This window comes from Odocoileus virginianus, chromosome 17 (assembly GCF_023699985.2).
Source record: "Odocoileus virginianus isolate 20LAN1187 ecotype Illinois chromosome 17, Ovbor_1.2, whole genome shotgun sequence".
NCBI lineage: Eukaryota > Metazoa > Chordata > Mammalia > Artiodactyla > Cervidae > Odocoileus > Odocoileus virginianus.
Window position 1 is genome coordinate 13,482,921 of NC_069690.1, and position 19,679 is coordinate 13,502,599.

General features: G+C 49.1%; 1 protein-coding gene across 2 annotated transcripts; it reads left to right on the forward strand.

Moving 5' to 3' along the window:
• Positions 1 to 446: 446 nt before the first annotated feature.
• Positions 447 to 18,678, forward strand: HEATR9 (HEAT repeat containing 9). 2 transcript variants are annotated; one of them, XM_020902324.2, is made up of 15 exons: positions 447 to 682; positions 2,052 to 2,101; positions 4,272 to 4,453; positions 4,700 to 4,826; positions 5,049 to 5,105; positions 5,305 to 5,361; positions 5,968 to 6,025; positions 6,417 to 6,547; positions 11,707 to 11,889; positions 12,240 to 12,332; positions 12,423 to 12,542; positions 14,626 to 14,699; positions 15,197 to 15,248; positions 15,686 to 15,772; positions 15,998 to 18,678. In XM_020902324.2, the coding sequence occupies exons 1-15, from the start codon at positions 595 to 597 to the stop codon at positions 16,364 to 16,366; spliced, it is 1,728 nt and encodes a 575-aa protein (XP_020757983.2). In that variant the 5' UTR covers positions 447 to 594; the 3' UTR covers positions 16,367 to 18,678. The 2 variants fall into 2 exon arrangements, with proteins under 2 accessions (XP_020757983.2, XP_020757984.2); XM_020902325.2 differs by lacking the exon at positions 5,305 to 5,361.
• Positions 18,679 to 19,679: the final 1,001 nt, after the last annotated feature.

The window sequence follows — 19,679 nt, forward strand, 5'->3', positions numbered from 1 at the left end:
CTGTTCTTTACATCTGTGTCTCTTTTGCTGTCTTGCAGATAGGGTCATCATTACCATTTTTCTAAATTCCATATATATGCATTAATATACTATATTGGCATACCATTTTTTGTTAACTGGCTATACCCCAATACAAAAGGAAAAGTTTTTGAAAATTTAAAAAAAAAATAAACACTTCAGAGGAGACAAATAACAAGGGCTATGTGAGCTTGAGTTTCATTAAGTGCTTTGACTTTCTTTTCTAATTTATGCCTCACCACTGCCCCTCGAGCTCGCCAGACAGGCATAGCTTTCCTCCTTTCAGATGAGGAAAGTGAAGTTCCCAGAGGGAAAGCGACTAGCTCAAGCTACAGGCCAGTAGATGCCAGGGCTGGGGCTCCAGAGTAGAACCATAGTGTTCCATGCACCTAGGTGATCTGCTCACTCAACACTCGGAGGCTTCTAGCCCTAGAAGCCCGGACGCCTCACTAGTCCCTCTTGTGCCACAGATGACAGGTCTCCCCGAGCTCTGCCCCAACTCTCACAAGGGAGCAGTCCCTGTAGTCCCCTCGCCCACCCAGGTTCCCTCTGCCCCCCGCCCCGCAGGAGAAGAGGATGGCCTACGAAAAATCAGTTGACATCTCTGACATCAGCAGGGCGATGTTCAAGTGCCCATGGCTGGAATATCCAGGAAGGACCAAAGGTGAGGTTAGAATGGACAGGAGTGGAGTCGGGGATAGGGACCTGGAAAGGAAAGCTCCCTGGCCCCCAGTCCCAGGCAGGAGTCCGGGTGATGTCAGCAAGTCTATGGGAAGAGTCAGGGCGGATCCTTGGGTACTTCCAAGGCTCCGTACACCCCTCAAGGTAAGTTCCCAGGGCCCTCTAAGGCGGGATGTCTCTGTGACGCCCCAGCTTCTGCTTCCTCGTCTGCTCTGCACCCTCACAACTCCAAGGTTTCAAGGTGCTCCTCTTGCCCACTGTCCTTCCTCTCATCTGTCTGGCTACCTCTCCTACTTGCACTGAAGACTTAGCTTGTAGATAATCTCCTCTGGAAACCCTCCCTGCTCCTCCCCACCAGTTTAGGACCCCTCATCGAAACCACCTATGCCTTTATCCATCCTCACATTTATTTCCCTTCGTGAATCCCCAGTAAACGGTTCTATCTCACCAGTAGACCAGTGATTCCCAAAATATGTTCCCAAGAGCAGCAGCATCAGTATCTCATTAGAAATGCAACTTCTCAGGACTTACCTGGCGATCCAGAGGTTGATTCTGTGCCACCAATACAGAGGGCAGAGGTTCGATCCCTGGTCAGGGAACTAAGATCCCATGTGCGGTGTACACCACACACCCCACCCAAAAAGTGAATTCTCAGACCACACCCCAGAGTTACTCTGGGGATGAGTCTTCATCTGGGGATAAGGAAATCTGCATTTTAATAAGCCCTCCAGGAACTTCCTTGGTGGTCCAGTAGTTAAGACTCTGCGTCCACTGCAATCCCTGGTCAGGGAACTAAGATCCCACATGCCACTCAGCGTGCCCAAAACAAGCAAACAAAAAACAAGATTTACAGTTTTTTTCCAGTGCCACTGAAGTTTGAGAACCACTGAGCATTTTTACCATTAACCGCACATTAGAATCCTTTGGGAAGCTTTCTAAAATGCCTAGGTCCCTTCCTTGGACAATCTGATTCAATTAGTCTGATGCAGGACTGAGGCATGTTAAAAAATTCCCTTAAATAATTCTAATACGCAGCCAGGGATGAGAACCACCCTGTCAGACCAGTGTGTCTCCAATTTCAACATGCGTAGGAATCTTACTGAAATAAAGATCCTGACTTAGTAGGCCTGAGAGATTCTGCATTTCTGAGAAGCTCCCAGGCTGTGGTAATCCTGCTATTCCACAGACCAAGACACCAGAAACATACGAGTCCCTTAAGGACAGGAATCATGGCTTCTTTACCTCTCTGGTGCCCGGTATCAGGTCAGTTAAATGCTAATGCTTGATAAGTGAATGCCCGGAAGGACAGCTCTTCAGCTCACCCTTGTCCATTCGGGCTCTTTGCACCACAGAACTCAGAAGAGCTGCAGCTCCCGTCTTACTGCCCTTATCCTGTCACCAGGTAAGACCCCCGACTTCCGCCACCCTGGGAGCCTTGTTGGGGGAGGAGGGTCAGCAGACCACCCCTTCCCATTAAGGCTGGTTCATAGAACGCTGCGGGCTCCCCTGGTGGCTCAGACGGTAAAGAATCCACCTGCCAGTGCAGGGGACCCGGGTTCGATCCCTAGGTCGGGAAGATCCCCTGGAGAAGGGGATGGCCACCCACACTAGTAATCTTGCCTGGAGAAATCCATGGACAGGGGAGCCTGGCGGGCTACAGTCCATGGGGCCGCAAAGAGTCGGACACGACTGAGTGGCTAACACGAACACACGCTTAGAACTCTCCTCTCACCCCTGGGGCTGCCACTAACTCTGAGTGACCTTGGACAAGTGGCTTTCCCTCTCTGAACCGCAGGAGTAGCCTCTGTCACAGCCAAGCCCTACCCCACTCCCTTTGTCTAGTGGCTGTGAGATAACATCTGTAAGGTTTTGGCTGTGCAGGCAGTTGCTTAATAATGATTAATTTTTGAATTTCAGATAAACAATGACTTTTTTTCAATATGCCTATGTCCTAAATATTGCCTTCGCTGCCTGGAATCAGAATTCAATGGGACATCCTGGGGGTTTTTTTGTTTGTTTGTTTGCTCTTAATTGAAGTAGAGAAGCTGATTTATTTGGCTGCACTGGGTCTTAGTTGTGGCATGTGGGATCTAATTCCCTGACCAGGGATTGACCACCGCCCCCCACTGCCAGGTCCCCTGCCATGAAAGCTTGGAATTGTAGCCAGTGGATCACCAGGGAAGTCTCAATCCTGTTTTTTATTTGCTTGGTCCTTACAAAATCTGACAACCCTACTTACAGTGAGTCAATGTCCCATTTTCTTAAGGCATGACAATCATCTGCAAACTCATTATGATCATCTCGGTCACCCCACTGGGAACCACTAGCTGAAGCCCTTTTTCAGAGAGTTGTAGAGAAAGAGAGCCTTGAGAAGAGACAAGAATGAATCCTCATCAAGTCTTCAGAGAAATCCCCTGACCCATCCAAAACCCTTGGCCACAACCAGAGCTTCAGTTTCACACGTGTCTAAGATAGATTATTTGAAGAAATCCTGTTTTTCCAATGAAACTATTAAGTTCCATGAGGACAGGCATAACTGTCTCCCCAGCACCGAGTGCTTGGCACATAGTAGGTGCTCAATAAAAATCTGTTGAATGCCTGAGCGAATGAGCGGGGGCCCAAAATACCCCTCTCTACTCCACATCTCCCGTGTCCCTGGCCTCTTCATCTCCTTGCCCAGACGACATTTTTTTTTTAGTTGCACAAGGTCTTCACTGTTGCACGCGGGCTTTCTCTAGTCATGGGAAGTGAGAGCTACTCTTCACCGTGGGCTTCTCACTGCGGTGGCCCCTCTTGCTGCGGCTCATGGGCTCCAGAGCGCAGGCTCTGTAGCCGTGGCACACAGGCTTAGTTGCTCCTTGATATGCGGGATCTTCCCAGACCAGCGATCAAGCCTGTGTCCCCTGCATTGGCAGGCAGATTCTTATCCACTGGACCACCAGGGGAGTCCCCAGATGACTTTCTCAAAGTCCCTTGAGATTCTCAGCTAACTGAACTGTAGACAGTTGTCCCTTGGTATCCACAGGAGATACCAAACTCCACGGATACTCAAGTCTGTTGTATAAAATGGAGTGGTGTTTGCATATAGCCTACACACATCCTCTCTAGATTATTTATAATGTAAGTGGTATGTAAATAGTTACCAGGTACATGGCAAATTCAAGTTTTGCTTTTTGGAACTTCTGAGCATTTTTTTTTCCCCAAATATTTTGAACCCATGGTTGGTTGAATCCATGGGTGTGGAACCTGTGGCTACAGAGGGCCAACTGTACTCAGATCAATTCACAGACCAACAACGGTTTCCCACACTTTATGTCGTTAGTCGTTCACGACCACCTTGGGAGGGGTGCAGAACAAGGACGATTAGCCCCATTTTGCAGATGAGATGACTGAAGACTTGCAAGGGTAAAGTCACTTGCCTGGGTCACACAGCTGGCAAGGAGGTGGCTGTGTCTTCAGCTCGGACAAGAGGCTGAAGGGTGTTTCCCTCGTCTAGTCCCTTCTTACCCTGGCCCTCTTCCTGGCTGAGAAACGTCCCCTATGGCTGCTCCACCACTCACACCCGCCTCCAGGCACCAAAGGAAGAGCTCCCCCCAAGTCCGGAGTGCTGGAGGGAGCACGCGAGCAAGCCGAATGCCGTACCTTACTGCTACTACAAGAAGCCCGAGATCTACACGCACTGGTATGCCCTGTATGATCGCCGAAAGGAGCGGGAGTCCCAGAAGATACTGAGGAAAATGAGAGATCATCCCAGGTGTGTTTCAATCCTTCCTGTTCTCCACGCCCTCCCCATCTTCTAGGAAAGGACGGAAAGAGAAGAAAGGGGTGGATGGGGCTGTTGGGGGGGGTGGATGCAAATCATCCTACAGACCCCAGAGGAGACCCTGGGGTAGAAGGAAGCTGATCTGAGCAGGGCTGAGGACCAGACGCAGAGGAGAGTCTGTGAAATGAGGAGGAAGGGAACGAGGGGGCCAGGGCTACCTGTGTGATTTCTCCCGAGGTACCTCAAGGAGGGTGCCCTCAGCCAAAAGCTCCATCTCCCCATGAGCAAGCTGACTCGCAGGCCTCCGGTGGAGTCCAAGCCCTTAGACCCTGCTGGGGATCCCCTGAAGTGGCAAAGGTTAAAGGTCAGGGGCCATGGCGGGGGCCTGGGCAGAATGGGAAGACTCTTTCTGAGGATGCCTTTACCTCGGGCTCACACCATCCTTCCACCCTCAGACCCTGCTGGCAAAATGGAGCAGGGTGGGGGGAGGAGAGTGGATTGGGTGAGCTCCTTCCACTTTGAAAGAAGCGTGGTAGAACTGTCTTTGTCCCTTTCTTCCCTTCCACTGGCTTCCATGGATGGGCAGGAACTCACAGAAAGCCTGAAATCTCCCAGGGAGGATGAGCAGCTCTACGCAGCACAGGTGAGAAGTAGCAAGGGTAGAGGGGTGTGGCTACAGGCCAGGTAGGAGTTGACTGAGCTGGGGAGAGGAGAAAGATGCTGGAGGTGGAGCGCGGGGAGGACTGATGTTCCAAGAACAACCTCCAGCAGTGTCCAGAAGGTGGCAGCTCCTGGCAGTGGTGTCCAGGCTCGCTTCCTTTTCCTCTCCCCCGTTCCTGCAGGCTCTGGGGTGCCTGGGAGTCAGAGACAAGTTTGTCATGGACGCACTGTGGCAGGTGGTGAGTCTGGGGCTGCACGGAGTCCAGGAGAGGAGGACACAGGGCCCGCGGTCTATAGAGCCTTGGCACCTGAGCACAGACAAGGCCCACCAGGGTCGAGGACGATGGGGCCGATGCTGGAAGGAGGCAGCCACCTTTTGCGGCCTGTGCCCAGCTAATGCCCTTGTCTTCTTTAAAGGGCAGCTTGATCTTAATGGATGGGGAAGGGGGGCTCTGAAGATCCCCTTTGTCTGACAGAGAAGTTGACTTTGGGGCTGGGGGTGGGCTGTGTTCTTACCCTTAATCTCATTTAAATCCTTTGGTACTAGAACTAGGTATCAGTAGCTGCATTTTTCTAATGAGAGAATGGAAGCTCCGAGAGGCCAGGTGACCTGCCCCAGGCCTCGTGGCTCAGACCCGGATAGGGATGTGAACAAGTCTTACTCCTAAGTTATGGTCCTTCCATCGCATCGCCCTGCCTGCACCCCATGTTTGAGCATAAACAGGTCCCTCTCTAGGCCTCGGTTTCCTCATCTGTAAAATGAAAAGTTAAGCTGAGATGATCCTGAACACTCCTGATGTTCTACCACCTTAGGGCATGTTCCCACCCCCTACCTCTTAAATCAGGCCCAAGCCGGTCCGGAGAAAGTGAAGTATGAGGCCTGTCGAGCCCTGGCCATCCTGGGTGAGTAGGTCCTCCCCCGGGTGGCAGTAGGGTCAGGTGAGGAAGGAGGCAGCGTAGCCGAAATCCACCTTTAGGGAAGGACAGAAGGGAGTGGACGGCCCCCCTCCACTGCAACCTAGCCATTGGCAGGTCTGGGAATTATCCGAGGGATTGTTGGGCAGAGAGAGAAAGGTGGGGTGAAAAGGGAGAAGAGGTAGGAGGAATACGGAGAGCGGGCTCTGGGAACTGCGGTCATGCTTAGCCAGCTGCTCTGGGGTCCTGGGGGGACGGGCGACCGTGGGACCTAGTCCTTGGAACCAAAGTCATGAGGATGCAGTGGATGCAGGTGGATTCTGGCAGAGAGGAGCAGCCCCAGAGGCTCCACCCTGACCTGAGGCCCCTCCCTGCCCAGGATGCCTGAAAAAGGACGTGATCCAGACTCTCATCAAGAAGTTGAAGGGACAAAATGAGGGGCAGAAGATGGATACTCTGATAGCACTTCGGGCAGCTCTGAATTCCTGGGCTACTGTCCCCAGAGATCAGGTGACTGGGGGGGGAGTCAGTCCCTGGGGCAAGGTCGGACCGGTCATCAATGGTGCTGGCTGGGGTTAAGCCGGGGAGGGTGTAACCTAGCTTCTAGCTCTGATGGGGGGGACGATGTCCTTGTGGAGTCCCCTGTGGAATAGGTTCCCTGGACAGAATCATCGGTGTAGCCCTGGAACTGGTCATACCACCTCTGAAAAGCCAGCTTTCAGAGTTGTCATTTGTCCATCTCTAAAATGGATATAGTAGTCATAGCATCGTTGAGAAGATTAAATGAGATAATATATGTAAAGCACCTACTTCAATGCCTAGATTCATATATATATATGTTTATATATTTATTTGTTTATTTATTTGGCTGCACCAGGTCTTATTTGCACCCTGCACACTCTTAGTTGTGGCATGTGGGATCTAGTTCCCCATTCAGGGATTGAACCTGGGCCCACTGCACTGGGAGCGTGGAGTCTTAGTCACTGCTCTGCCATGGAAGTCCCAGCGCCTATGCTCTTTCAGTGACCACGCATCATCATTATCATCATCCTTAAAATAACTGTTAAAGGAAAACCTCTGCCCAGAGGGGACAGAGACCAAGAAAGTCTGCTGACACTACTTGAGATTTTTCCCCTTTAGGGTCCTCTTACTTTGACCCCATCATTGCTCCACATGAAACAGAATTCATTACATCCGCTTACTCAACAAACATATATTGAACAGCTATCATGGGCCAGACACCATCCTAGGCCCTTTGGATACGTCAGCAAACCAAAGCAGGCAGAGATCTCAGCTTTTGTAGAGCTTACATTCCAGTGGGGTGAGGGGAGGGTGGAGGGGAGACACGTGAAAGTAAACGTCACTCAGTTATGTCTGACTCTTTGTGACCCCACGGACTATACAGTCCATGGATTCTCCAGGCCAGAATATTGGAATGGGTAGCCTTTCCCTTCCCCAGGGGATCTTCCCAACCCAGGGATTGAACCCAGGTCTCCTGCATTGCCAGCAGATTCTTTACCAGCTGAGCCACAAGGGAAGCCTGGGAAGACACATAACAACCAGTAAATTTCATTATACAGTATGTTAGATACAGCAAGGGTAATGGAAGAGCTATGTAGAGTGATGAGAGTGATCAGGAATGCTGAGTGCAGATGGAATAAGTTGCAATTTTAAACACGGAGGACAGGGGAGGCCTCATGTGGAAGTTGTCGTTTGAGCTCAAGCACGAAGGTGAGGGGTGAGCCTTGCAGATATCTGAGAGAAGGCATTCCCAGCATAGGAAGGATTGAAGCAAAGTCCCGAAGGCAGGGGCAGGCTTGGTATGGGCAAGGAACAGCAAGGAGGCCATGTGACAGAAGTGGAGTGGGAACAGAGAGAGCAGGAGGAAATGAAGTTGGGTCAAAGACGTTAACAGGAGACTAGAGCATATGTGGCCTTCTGGATGACTTTTAAGTACTTGAGCTTTTCTTCTGAGTGGAATAGGTTTTTGAACAAAGCAATGATGTGATCTAACTTATGTTTCAAAAGGTCACTCTGGCAGACTTTCCTGGTGGTCCAGTGGTTAGGGCTCTGTGCTCCCAGGTGCAAGGGGCCTGGATTCAGTCCCTGGTTGATCCCTGGTCAGGGAACTAAGATCCCTCATGTGGCACAGTGGCCAAAAAAAGAGTTCACTCTGACTGCTATGTTGAAGAAAGATGGGCAGGGGATGAAAGACAAAAGTGGAAGCAGAGAGACCAGTTAGGAGTTGTTAAAGCAATCCTGGTGGGACACGATGGTGGCTTGGGCCATAGTGGTTGCAGTGGGGCTGGTAAGCAGCTATTAAGTTCTGAATATGTACATAAGTATTAATATTTGTTGGTATGTTTTGGCTGTGTCGGATCTTAGTTGCAGCATGCAGGATCTTGTAGTTGCAGCATGTGGGATCTAGTTCCCTGAACAGGGATCAAACCCAGGCCCCCTTCATTGGGAGTGTGGAGTCTCAGCCACTGGACCACAAGGGAAATCCCCTGCACATATTTTTAAAGTAAAACTCTGACAGGTTAAATGTGAACTGTAAGAGAAAGTGAGGCAACAAGGAGGAAGCCAAGGCTTTTGGCCTTGAAATTGAAAGGATGGAGTTGTCATCAACTAAGATGGAGAATGAGTTTCCCTGATAGCTCAGTTGGTAAAGAATCTGCCTGCAATGCCAGAAGACCCCAGTTCGATTCCTGGGTCAGGAAGATCCCCTGGAGACAGGATAGGCTATCCACTCCAATATTCTTGGGCTTCCCTTGTGGCTCAGCTGGTAAAGAATCTGACGGCAGTGCCAGAGACCTGGGTTCAATCAAACCTGGGTTCTATCCCTGAGTTAGGAAGATCCCCTGGAGAAGGGAAAGGCTACCCACTCCAGTATTCTGGCCTGGAGAAATCCATGGACTGTATAGTCCATGGGGACATGACTTCACTTCAAGATGGAAAAAGCTACATATGGAACAGGCTTGGAGGTAATATCAGAAGTCCAATTTTGGACAAGTTATGTTTGTGATGTCTTCTGTACATCTAAAAGAAACAACATATAAGCAGCAGGATATACAATCTGGAGTTCAGAAACCTGAACTAATGGAAGAAATTTATGAGTTGGTAGCATATCATGTCATTCAATGAGATGAGATCACTAAGAACCAAGAATCAAGACTTGGGGCAGCCCAGTGTTAAGAGGTCAGGGATAAGAGGAAGAACCAGTGAATACTAAGAAGTAGTCCACAGGTAGGAAGACAACCAATAGTATGATATTCTGAAAATCAAGTGAAGAACATTTATCAAGGAAAGGAGACAAATCAACCATATCAAATAGTATAAGGACTGAGAATCCACACAATGGATTTAACCGTGTGGGGATCATTGATTATCCTAATAAGAACTCTTCTGATGGGGCAGTGAAAGTCTGAATGGGGTAGAGTTAAGAGAAAATTGGAGGAAAGAAGTGCAAGATGGCAAGAATGGGCAACTGTCCAAGTTTTCCTGGACAGAGCTGTAGTCAGCAGCAGGGATAAATTCTAGAAAAAGAGAAAATAACAGCATGTTTCGATGCTGAGGAGTAACGATCCAGTCGTGAGGAAAATGATCATTTTGAAGGGGGTGGGAAGAATTGTGCAGCAATGTTCTTGAGAAGATGAGAAGGGATGGGAGTAAACACATGAGAGATTGACTTTATTTTTTTCAATATTTTTATTTATTTGGCTGCACCAAGTCTTAGTTGTGGCATGCGGGATCTTTAGTTGCATGGAGACTCTTGGTTGCAACATGTGGGATCTAGTCTCCTGACCAGAGATCGAAACCAGGCCCTCTACAATGGGAGTGTGCAATCCTAGCCACCAGACCACCAGGAAAGTCCCCAAGATTGACTTTTTTAGATAGTCATGGTCCACAGTAATGTGGAAAGGAAGAAATATGGGTTCAGGTATTGGAAGTTGGACACAAGTGGTAGTGTCTCTGGAACTTCTTTTCTAGTTGCTTTTATTTTGCTCAGTAAAGTAGGGAGCAAGGTCATCAACTTAAAGAGAATGGAGGAAGAAGTGCTAGAGGGTCCAGAGGAAGGAATATGAATTAGGAAGGTGGGAAAGAGAACTGCCCAGGGAAAAGCAGTCTGACCATCAAGCATCATTAAGGGCCTACATAACGTGTGTGTTCATATACTTCAAGCAAGATTAGCCATCGTAACTTTGTTTTCCTCTGGGAAGTGCAGGCATAGACTCGGTGGGGAGCTGAGTACAATAAAGGGGGTAAAGGATTTCAGGGACCATGGAATTGAAGCTGGGTAAAAAGGCAAGAAAGTGAGGAGGAGGGCAAAGTTGCTCGATGAATTGTTAGTCTTTGTGCAGTCCAACAACTTTTTAAATAGAGTGATATTAGCATTAAATATTCAAAAAACATTCACTTCATTTTTATTTATAAGGATTTGAAAGTAAAGAATATAAAAATTACAGATAAATTATTTCATTAAGAAAAGTTTAAAAAATAAAAAAGCAATGGAGATAACAGGAAATGCCTAAGTGATAGATCTGACCATGTACTTTTATAATCCCTCACAATCCCCCGCATGTACATCTATACTTACATAAAAGAACTCATCTTTTATGTAACAGCCAACTAGATAGTAAAAACTCCAATTCCTGTTTAGAAGAATTCAATTAACAGTAAGAATAAAAAAAAAAACCAATAAGAATAAATAAAAGCACTCTGAACACACTATACAAATGTAAGGAACTTTTATAGACAATTTACGATAGAAAAAAATACATGAATAACTAACCCACATATATATTCACATACAGGTAATGAAATAAGTTCAAAGTAAAGCTATTTAATGCACCCCTTTTAAAAAAATTCATTGGCATACAGTTGCTTTACAATGCTAAGTTTCCACTGTACAGCAAAGTGAATCAGTCATTCATACATATTGCTGTTGTTTAGTCAACAAACTTGGACAAAACATGTCCAACTCTTTGGCAGCTCCATGGACTGCAGCCCACCAGGCTCCCCTGTCCATTGGATCTTCCAGAAAAGAATACTGGAGTGGGTTGCCATTTCCCTTTCCAGGGGATCTTCCCAACCCAGGGATCGAACCCATGTCTCCTGCATTGGCAGGCGGGTTCTTTACCACTGGGCCCCAGGGAAGCCCCATACACACTTTTTTGGATTTCCTGCCCATTTAGGTCATCACACAGCACTGAGTAGATTTCCCGGTACTCTACAGTAGGTATAACAATAACTGCTGACATCAGAGGAGAACCAGAAGGACAGGAGGAGAGGGAGTCATAGAGAAGGTGCAGTAACAGGTCACGATAAAGTCTCTCTGCGGGAATTAATGACTGACATAGTGCCGAGGACAAGGTTATGAGAGGAGAGGCATCAATGACCTGTATATTTTTTTCAAATGCCAAGAGCTGAGACAGCAGAGGTATTAAAGAGAGTAATGCTGACCCACCCACAAGAAAAAGTCATAGAGAAGTGAAAGGATGTGAGCTGGGAGCAAGCAGATGGCAGCAAGAAGGGAAGTGGGTAAACTAAGCTCTTGACAGGAGATTCCTTCTGGAGAAGAGGGAGAATGGTCTGGAAGCAGTCATGAATTGCCCTCCTAACAAAGCCTGACCAGAAACCTAGTCCAACCGCCCTGTCTCCCTCTCAAGAGGACTCAGGTGGAGGATGAAGAGAAGCTGGCGCTGGCGCTACTGATGCTGATAAAGAAGTCAGGGCACAAGGCGGCGGCGGAGGCGGCCCTGTGCTTGGGGTCCCTGAGGCCCTACAGCAACGTGGCCCGCGAGCACTTGCTGCAGTGCCTGCGCCAAGGGCCGAAGACCCAGCAGATGAAGGTGTGAGGGCGCGCGGCCGGGCTCCCTGGGGAGCCCCGGGGAAACGGTGCTGACTCTGGTGGGCCCTGGACCCTGCCATCCTCATCCCAGAGAAAAGGAGCTTCGGCAGGGAGCACCGCAGGCTCCTCTGTGTGTCTGTGAATGTCTGTGGGTCACACGGGCACAAATGTACACAGACCTGTGTATATTCCATTCACCCACGTGTGTGCACATGTGCCCTCACTCATGAGGCCAAGAGGGGGGAGAAAGGACTCTGCCTGTTTCCTGCGAGTCCTAGCCCTCAAGCGCGCGTGGCCACCCAAATGCCTCTTGGTCTGGTATACCCCGCCCTGCCCTGCCCACCCCCACAGGCACTCACTGTGCTGGTCAAGATAATGGGTGTGCACTCAGCCACAGTTGTCAGGAGCATCCTGGACCAGCTGTCCTGTTCCAGCGTCCTGGAGGTAAGCTAACTGCCTAGTACCCTTCCTGCTCCAGCACAAGGGTGTGCTGGGAGATGAGGAAGGTGGTCTGTCCTTTGTGTCTGCCCTCAGCACCGTTTTGAAGCCACCCAGATGCTCAAGGCCATTGGGCTGGAACAGATCCAGGCACATGGTCTGGAAGAACTCACATTTGACCTACTCAGGAAGAAGACATATAACGAACCCTTCTTTGTAAGTGAGACCAACGCTCCCAAGCCCAGGCAGCCCAAACCTGTCTCTTCACCTTTCTCTAAAGGACCCCCACCCTGCCTTGGCTCCCACCACACTGCCCCCCAAAGATCAGTTCAGTTCAGTCGCTCAGTTCTGTCCAACACTTTGCAACGCAATGGACTGCAGCAAGCCAGACTTCCCTGTCCATCACCAACTCCTGGAGATTGCTCAAATTCATGTCCATTGAGTCAATAATGCCATCTACCACCTCATCCTCTATCGTCCCCTTCTCTTCCTGCCTGCAATCTTTCCCAACATTAGGGTATTTTCCAATGAGTCACTTCTTCGTATCAGGTAGCCAAAGTATTGGAGCTTCAGCTTCAGCATCAGTCCTTCCAATGAATATTCAGGACTGACTTCATTTAGGATTGACTGGTTTGATCTCCTTGCAGTCCAAGGGATTCTCAAGAGTCTTCTCCAACACCAGTTCAAAAGCATCAATTCTTCAGCACTCAGCTTTCCTTATTGTCCAACTCTCACATCCATACACAACTACTGGAAAAACCATAGCTTTGACTATGTGAACCTTTGTCAGTAAACTAATGTTTCTGCTTTTTAACATGCTGTCTAGGTTGGTCATAGCTTTCTTCCAAGGAGCAAGTGTCTTTTGATTTCATGACTGCAGTCACCATCTGCAGAGATTTTGGCGCCCAAGAAAATAGTCTGTCACTGTTTCCATTGTTTCCCCATCTATTTGCCATGAAGTGATGGGACTGGATGCCATGATCTTAGTTTTCTGAATGTTGAGTTTTAAGCCAGCTTTTTCACTCTTCTCTTTGACTTTCAGCAAGAGGCTCTTCCGTTCCTCTTTGCTTTCTGTCATGGGTGTCATCGGCATATCTGAGGTTATTGATATTCCTCTGGCTCCAGATCACACCGTCATGGTTATCTGGGTCTTTAAGATCCGTCGTGTATAGCTCTTCTGTGTACGCATGCCCCGAGGCATGCATCACACTCACCAGAACACGCCCGTCTCCACGCCGTCTGGCCTCTGCGGGCAGCTCCTCAGCTGAGAATGCCCTACCATTCCTCCCCTCCAAAAGCTGGGAGACTGCCTCTGCTCTCAGTTCCGCTAGTGAGCTCCTCTCTCCTACTGCCTACTAGAATACGGCCGCCCCTTCCAGGCCAGCCCAGGCCACACCTCCTATGGGAAGCCTTCCCATCGCCACCAGCAGAATCACCCTGCCTCCCTGGCTTTTACCTCTCTTACAGCTTGCTGCAAAGCCAGCCACAGAACTGCTAAAGACATTTTCCTAAGCCGTGAATCAGATTGCGGCTCACCACTGCAGAGAACTTCTCAGTTACTCCCCAAGCTCTCAGGAGGGCTTACATAGCCCTTCACCGCCCAAGGCCCGCCTGACTCTCCAGCCTCACCACACTCGTGCCCAGCCACGCACCAGCAGTGCTTAGGAGCACCCTGTCCTGACTTACACCCGTGGTCCCAGTATAATTACTCAGTGTCCCACTCTGAAGACTCTGTACGGTCACCTAGCTAAACTGAACTATTTTCTGTTCCCTAATATCTCTGCACTCTCTCCTGCCTCCAGGCTTTTGTACCTGCTCTCCCTCTGCCCAGGGAAGCTGGCCCCCAGCCTCTCAGCCTAGTTAACTCCTATCCATGCTTCAGGTTTCAGCTGCAGCATCACTTCCTCCAGGAAGTCTTCCTGTTACCCAGACTGAACTAGGAGACCCTCCTATTGCCCTTACATTTAGTTCAGGAGTCTGACTGCCTGTTCACTTGTCTGCTTCCCCCACCAGACCATGAGCTCCCTGAGGCAAGGACCATACACACAGCACAAAGTAAAGACTCAATGAAGGTTGATGGTCCAGTGGTTAAGACCTTACCTTCCAGTGCAGGGGAAGTGGGTTCAATCCCTGGTCAGGGAGCTAGAATCCCACATGTCTTGTGGCCAAAAAAAACAAAACATGAAATAGAAACAATACTGTAACAAATTCAAAAGGTCCACATCAAAAAAAAAAAAAAGTTTGGGAAGCACTTAAGAGCACATCCCTGAGTCCTTGTCCCATCTTAACCTCTCCTCAGGCCATAAGGCAGGCTGTTGCTGAAACTGTGGAAGAGCTCAAGATGAAGTCCACGATGTTGAACTTGGTGGAGGCGTGAGTGGCTCGGGCTGGGAGCTGCCAGGGCCAAATCCTAGGCTGTGGGAAGGGGACAGAGGGTCAGTGAGAGCTAAGAACCTACTGCCTGTTCTCAGCTGCATCGCCCAGGCCACTGGCCAAATCACTCTTTGACCTCCAGGCTTTTCTTCATCTGTAAAAAAGGGGCTGGTAATACCTACCACTCAGTGTTGCTATTTAAAGCTCAAGTTAAGATGAGGACTTGGAAGGGATTGGTAAAAGGTAAAGTTCTGGACAAATGCCAGTCCTGATCATCACATAGTGCCCCTTGAAAAACTGGTGTACCGACCTCCCTCCCCCCCCCCCCCACCCCCCGGCCCAGTCCCTTTCCTGACCCAAGAAACAAGAAAAGGACGTTAAGGAAATTAACATCACTCATCAGTCTATGCCTGACTCACTCTGGACTGTAAGAAGCAGCCAGTCTTCCTCCTCGTCCCCTTAACTGGACCACAAAACACTCACTCCCTTCTCTTCAGGCAGCTGATGAGCTCAAATGCCACAGAACGGCGGGAAGCAGTCGTCTCTCTGGTAAGGCCAGCTCCGCGACTCTGACCAGATGTGTTGATGGCCAGTGGAGTGGGCAGTCCAGGAGAGCTACTGAGGGGAATAAAGGGCTGCAAAGTGTGGGGAGGTGGTTTGCCAGCTTTTTTATTTTAGACTTCCCGCCCTACCAGGAGTTCAGGGAAAGCTTTTCTGCAGGACTGGAGCTGGGTAGGAGAAGGGACAGGTGAAGGGTGTGAGGGGCATTGCTCAGATGTGACAGAAACTATCTTGACTCTTCTGGTGAAAAAAATTGTACCGAAACCCAGTACAGAGGCAGGCCCTCAAAGGTAAGGAAGCAGCTGGGAAGCCACATCTCCTGTCCAGGCACAGGGTCATCACGAGGGCACTAGAATGGAAGAGAGTGTAGATGGGGGCATCTTCCTGGGCCGTCTACTGAGGTGCCCTCATCCTGCCTCTGCCAGAGCGTCCTGGGGATCCGCAGCCCACAGGTGTTCCACTTGGTCCTGGACATGCTGGATGTGGAGAAGAACGCGTCTGTGAAGAAGAGTGTAAGACATCCCAGCCCTCCTCTTCCTCCAGCCTCTCCCACTCTCCTCACACCACACACCCTCTGCCGGCGGGGAGGGGAGGGGAATAACCCTTAGACGTTGTCCCTTGACCTCATTCCCTGGGACCCAGAGTGACCTGTGACCAGAACTACCACCACCCGCACCCCCCACCAACCCAGGGCTGGCCTGAAGGGAGCCAGCCACGGGGCCTTTGTTTCAATGCAGCTACAAGAAACATTAATTCTTTTGGCCTCCATTGATCCCTGGATCCATAACAAGCTAAAGAACAAGGTTCTGTTTGTATGTGAGATGCCAAAGGCCAGCCTGAAGGTGGAGTTCACAAGGTTCCGGAAAGAGCCTGAGAACCCCGAAGAGTCAAATATCCAAGACTTCCAACTTACAGAGCTGAACCCCTTGTTTCTTACAAAGTCCAGTGCCATGTTAGACCAACAGAAAAAGCTAAACCCCCCAAAAGGGTCTGATACCCCTGGCTTCCTACCCTCTCTATATATATCCCCCAAACACAAGTCACAGGGGTCCTGGACACAAGGGATCAGAAAACAGCTCCAGATCCTTGCTGAGACCCCCAACTAGGTCAGTTGTTTAGGTCGAGTCCCTCCCTGCTCTTTCCTTAAGGGTGCTTCTCAGGCCCGCCTGAGAAAATGATCAGTATTTATCTTCCATGAATAAATGAGCATCACTCTACCTACCATGATGGTTCCCTTCATCGTGAGCGGCACTGGAACACAGATCTCCTCACTCCTGGCTGGGCCTTCCTTGCTCTCAGCCACATGTCCTTTCCACGAGGCAAACCTGCTCTGGATGGCCAGCCTGCCTTCCTACATCGAGTCCTTTGTCTGAATGTGACGACAAAGCCAGAGCGGAGCCTCTGTCCAGAGGGGGCTGCTGAGGGGGACATGGGAGAAAACCCTGGAGAGCTCGGCTCTTGGGCCATTTCCTCTTACTAACTTGTCCCTCCCCACCCCCATTTCCCTACTGGTGGTCAAGAGATAAGTTAGGCTTAATCAAGACCAACCATCCTCTCCGCTGTCTCTTGCCCCACACCTGCTTTCCAACTCCCTTAGGGTCATTCCCTCTGAGAGACTCTATTTACTCTCTAAGAAGTGCCTTAGTGCCTCCCTCATTTTACAAAATGCTTCAGCTTTCCTTGGCCAATAGGACTGGTCACACCAATCCCAACAAGCTATGTCCTCCATTAAAAGGAAAAGCCCAGACTCTGGAGTCAGAAAAATCTGAAACCAAGTCCTAGGTTCCATCACTCACTTGATCTTCGACTGTGGAGAAGTTACTGAACCGTCCCCACCTACAAAATGAAGGGAATGATGTATACTACCTCTGAGGGCTCTTAGGATTACGTGCGCATGTGCAAAGTCGCTTCAGTTGTGTCCCACTCTTTGCGACCCTATGGACCGTAGCCTGCCAAGCTCCTCTGACCATGGGGTTCTCCATGCAAGAATATTGGAGTGGGTTGCCACGCCCTCCTCCAGGAGATCTTCCCGACCCGGGGATTAAACCCGCATCTTTCACTTCTCCTGCATTGGCAGACAGGTTCTTTACCACTAGCACCACCTGGCTAGTGCCACCTGGGAAGCCAGAATAACACAAAACCTACTAGTGCCTTGTATTCCATAGAAGGCACTCAAGTGGAGATTTCTTTTCTCTATTCCTCTCTTCAGTGTTGCCATGTGAGCCTGTGACCACCAGAGATTTAAAAAGCTCTGCTACCTTCATTTACCCTCCCATCTTACTGAGCAGTCTAATGAGAGGTCAAGTTCTTCCCACTGAGCAGGAAAGGCCAAAGTGAAACAAATGCTCCCTTCTAATGCCCCATATTCCAGGTTCTAGAGCAGTCCGGTTATTCTGAATCCAACATGGTGTATGTCACTGAGATTTATCTGCCCACCTGCCCTACCACTTATAAATTCATGCTTTGGGTCACAGAATTTTAAGTAAAAACCAAAGGAATAGTATCACTATTCTGGTGTATAAGCAACACTGCCTCTAATAGCATGGTACAAAGGCCAAAGATGGAAAAATGATCTTTTTTTCTTTTCTCCACTCTGCAGTTTTGCACCAGTGAGCATCCTAACCTAAATTTCCCTGGGCCGTAACAGTGGGTTCAAGTGAAAAGTGAAGTGGGCTTCCCTGGTGGCTCAGATGGCAAAGAATCTGCCTGCAATGAAACAGCCTGGGGTTTGATCCCTGGGTCAGGAAGATCCCCTGAAGAAAGGAATGGCTACCCACTCCAGTATTCTTGCCTGGAGAATTCCATGCACAGAGGAGCCTGGTGGGCTACAGTCCATGGGGTCACAAAGAGTTGGATACAACTGAGCAACTAACATTTTTACACTTTAACAGCCTGTGGGTACAAAATGAGTCCTTAACTGTATACTTCAGGCTCTCCACTCCTGCAAAGCTCTGCCCACAGATCTCCAACCCTTCCTCTTCCACACTTCTGGATCTCTCCGGCGGGGGCGGGGGGGGGGGGGTCCTCATTATTCAGCCAAACACCACAGTCTCTGCTCAGCAGGCCCTCCATCCTAATTCCACCACCCCTCACCAGATTTAAGACAGCACTGAGCACAAAGGTCTGCATACAGCGTCTACCATCTGGTAGACCATCCACATTCCAGTCTTCCCAGTACTAGAGCTACCTAGACCCAATGTTCTTAAAAACATGCTCAGTCCAAGCTGGGGCAACTTCTCTGAGGCCTGAACTGCCCACTCTTCTCAGCCATCCGGATCTGCCGGGGCTGATTTTGGACACCATCCAAAATGTAAGGCCCCTCCTTTCTCTCCTCCCTTTCTAATGGGATCTCTAGATACTCCCACTAATGGGGGAAAACAGATTTACACTCTACCTCTTCAAACATTTCTCACCCATCTCTGTGTTGTAACTGACATCTGGCTCTTGAACGGGCCTCCTCTTGAAACAGCAGATGTTGTCCTCCTGCATTCCTTCCAGTGTCACAATGTCCTGTCATTGTTTCCCTGAGGGTCTTGGCTCTCAAACTAGGTCTCCCACCCTCAGCCCACTTCCCTATTTCCTCTCATTCACTGCCTGAATCTTAGTCTTGCTATCACCATCCCTACAGACAACCCTCCTTAAGCTCTTCGGTCCTTAAGCTCAGCTACAAAACCTTTTCCCTTCCAGTTACTCCAGCTAGCCATTTCTTTTTTTTTTTTTTTTTTAATTTTTTCCAGCTAGCCATTTCTGTGGCCACACTTAGTCCTCATCACCCCCAGGAATGGCTCCATCTCCAAAATACTCATGAACATCTGTAATATTTTCTGACCCAATTTCCCATCTATCTAGCTCTTTTTAACTCCACTACCAGTCTTTTGAATCTCATCAATCAATAACCCTAAGCTCTTGACTCCTACATTCTGTTAGCCAGCCCCCTCTCCCTGTATAAATTTCTACTCAGCCCCAATCCCATCCATCAACCACTCTCCTCACTAGTCTCATACTTCCACTAGCATCTCTCTCCCTGACTAGTAAAACTCCCAACCCTGAATCAAATTGCCTCTGATCCTATAACCAGGTTGCTGATTATGGTGGAGAGAATTCACACACCTGCAGACTGGTTCCCCGAAAATACTTGCCTCCTATCTTACTGAGCCCTTATTGTTCTCTTGCAACTTTATGGGTGCTGAGTGACAATACTTTCCTATTTCCTACAAGTTATTTCAAGCATTCTCTGTTCTTGTCACATTTCCTACAGTCTCTTCAAACTTTCTATCACATTACCTCCTCAGCTCTCAGTAGACCATTATTTCTCTTCAGGGAGAGAAAAAAAAAAAAAAAAACACATCAGATGAAAATTACCCCCAAATACTTGACATCTCTAAGAATCCTTTTAAAAAAAAAAGAATCCTTATACAC

What these genes read in the sequence shown, in the direction of transcription:
- HEATR9 (XM_020902324.2), top strand. Translation starts at nt 595, where the DNA reads ATGGCCTACGAAAAATCAGTTGACATCTCTGACATCAGCAGGGCGATG. An exon ending in AGCAGCTCTACGCAGCACAG is followed by an intron (nt 5,106 to 5,304) that starts GTGAGAAGTAGC and finishes CCGTTCCTGCAG; the next exon opens with GCTCTGGGGTGCCTGGGAGT. An exon ending in ATGTTGAACTTGGTGGAGGC is followed by an intron (nt 14,700 to 15,196) that starts GTGAGTGGCTCG and finishes CCTTCTCTTCAG; the next exon opens with GCAGCTGATGAGCTCAAATG.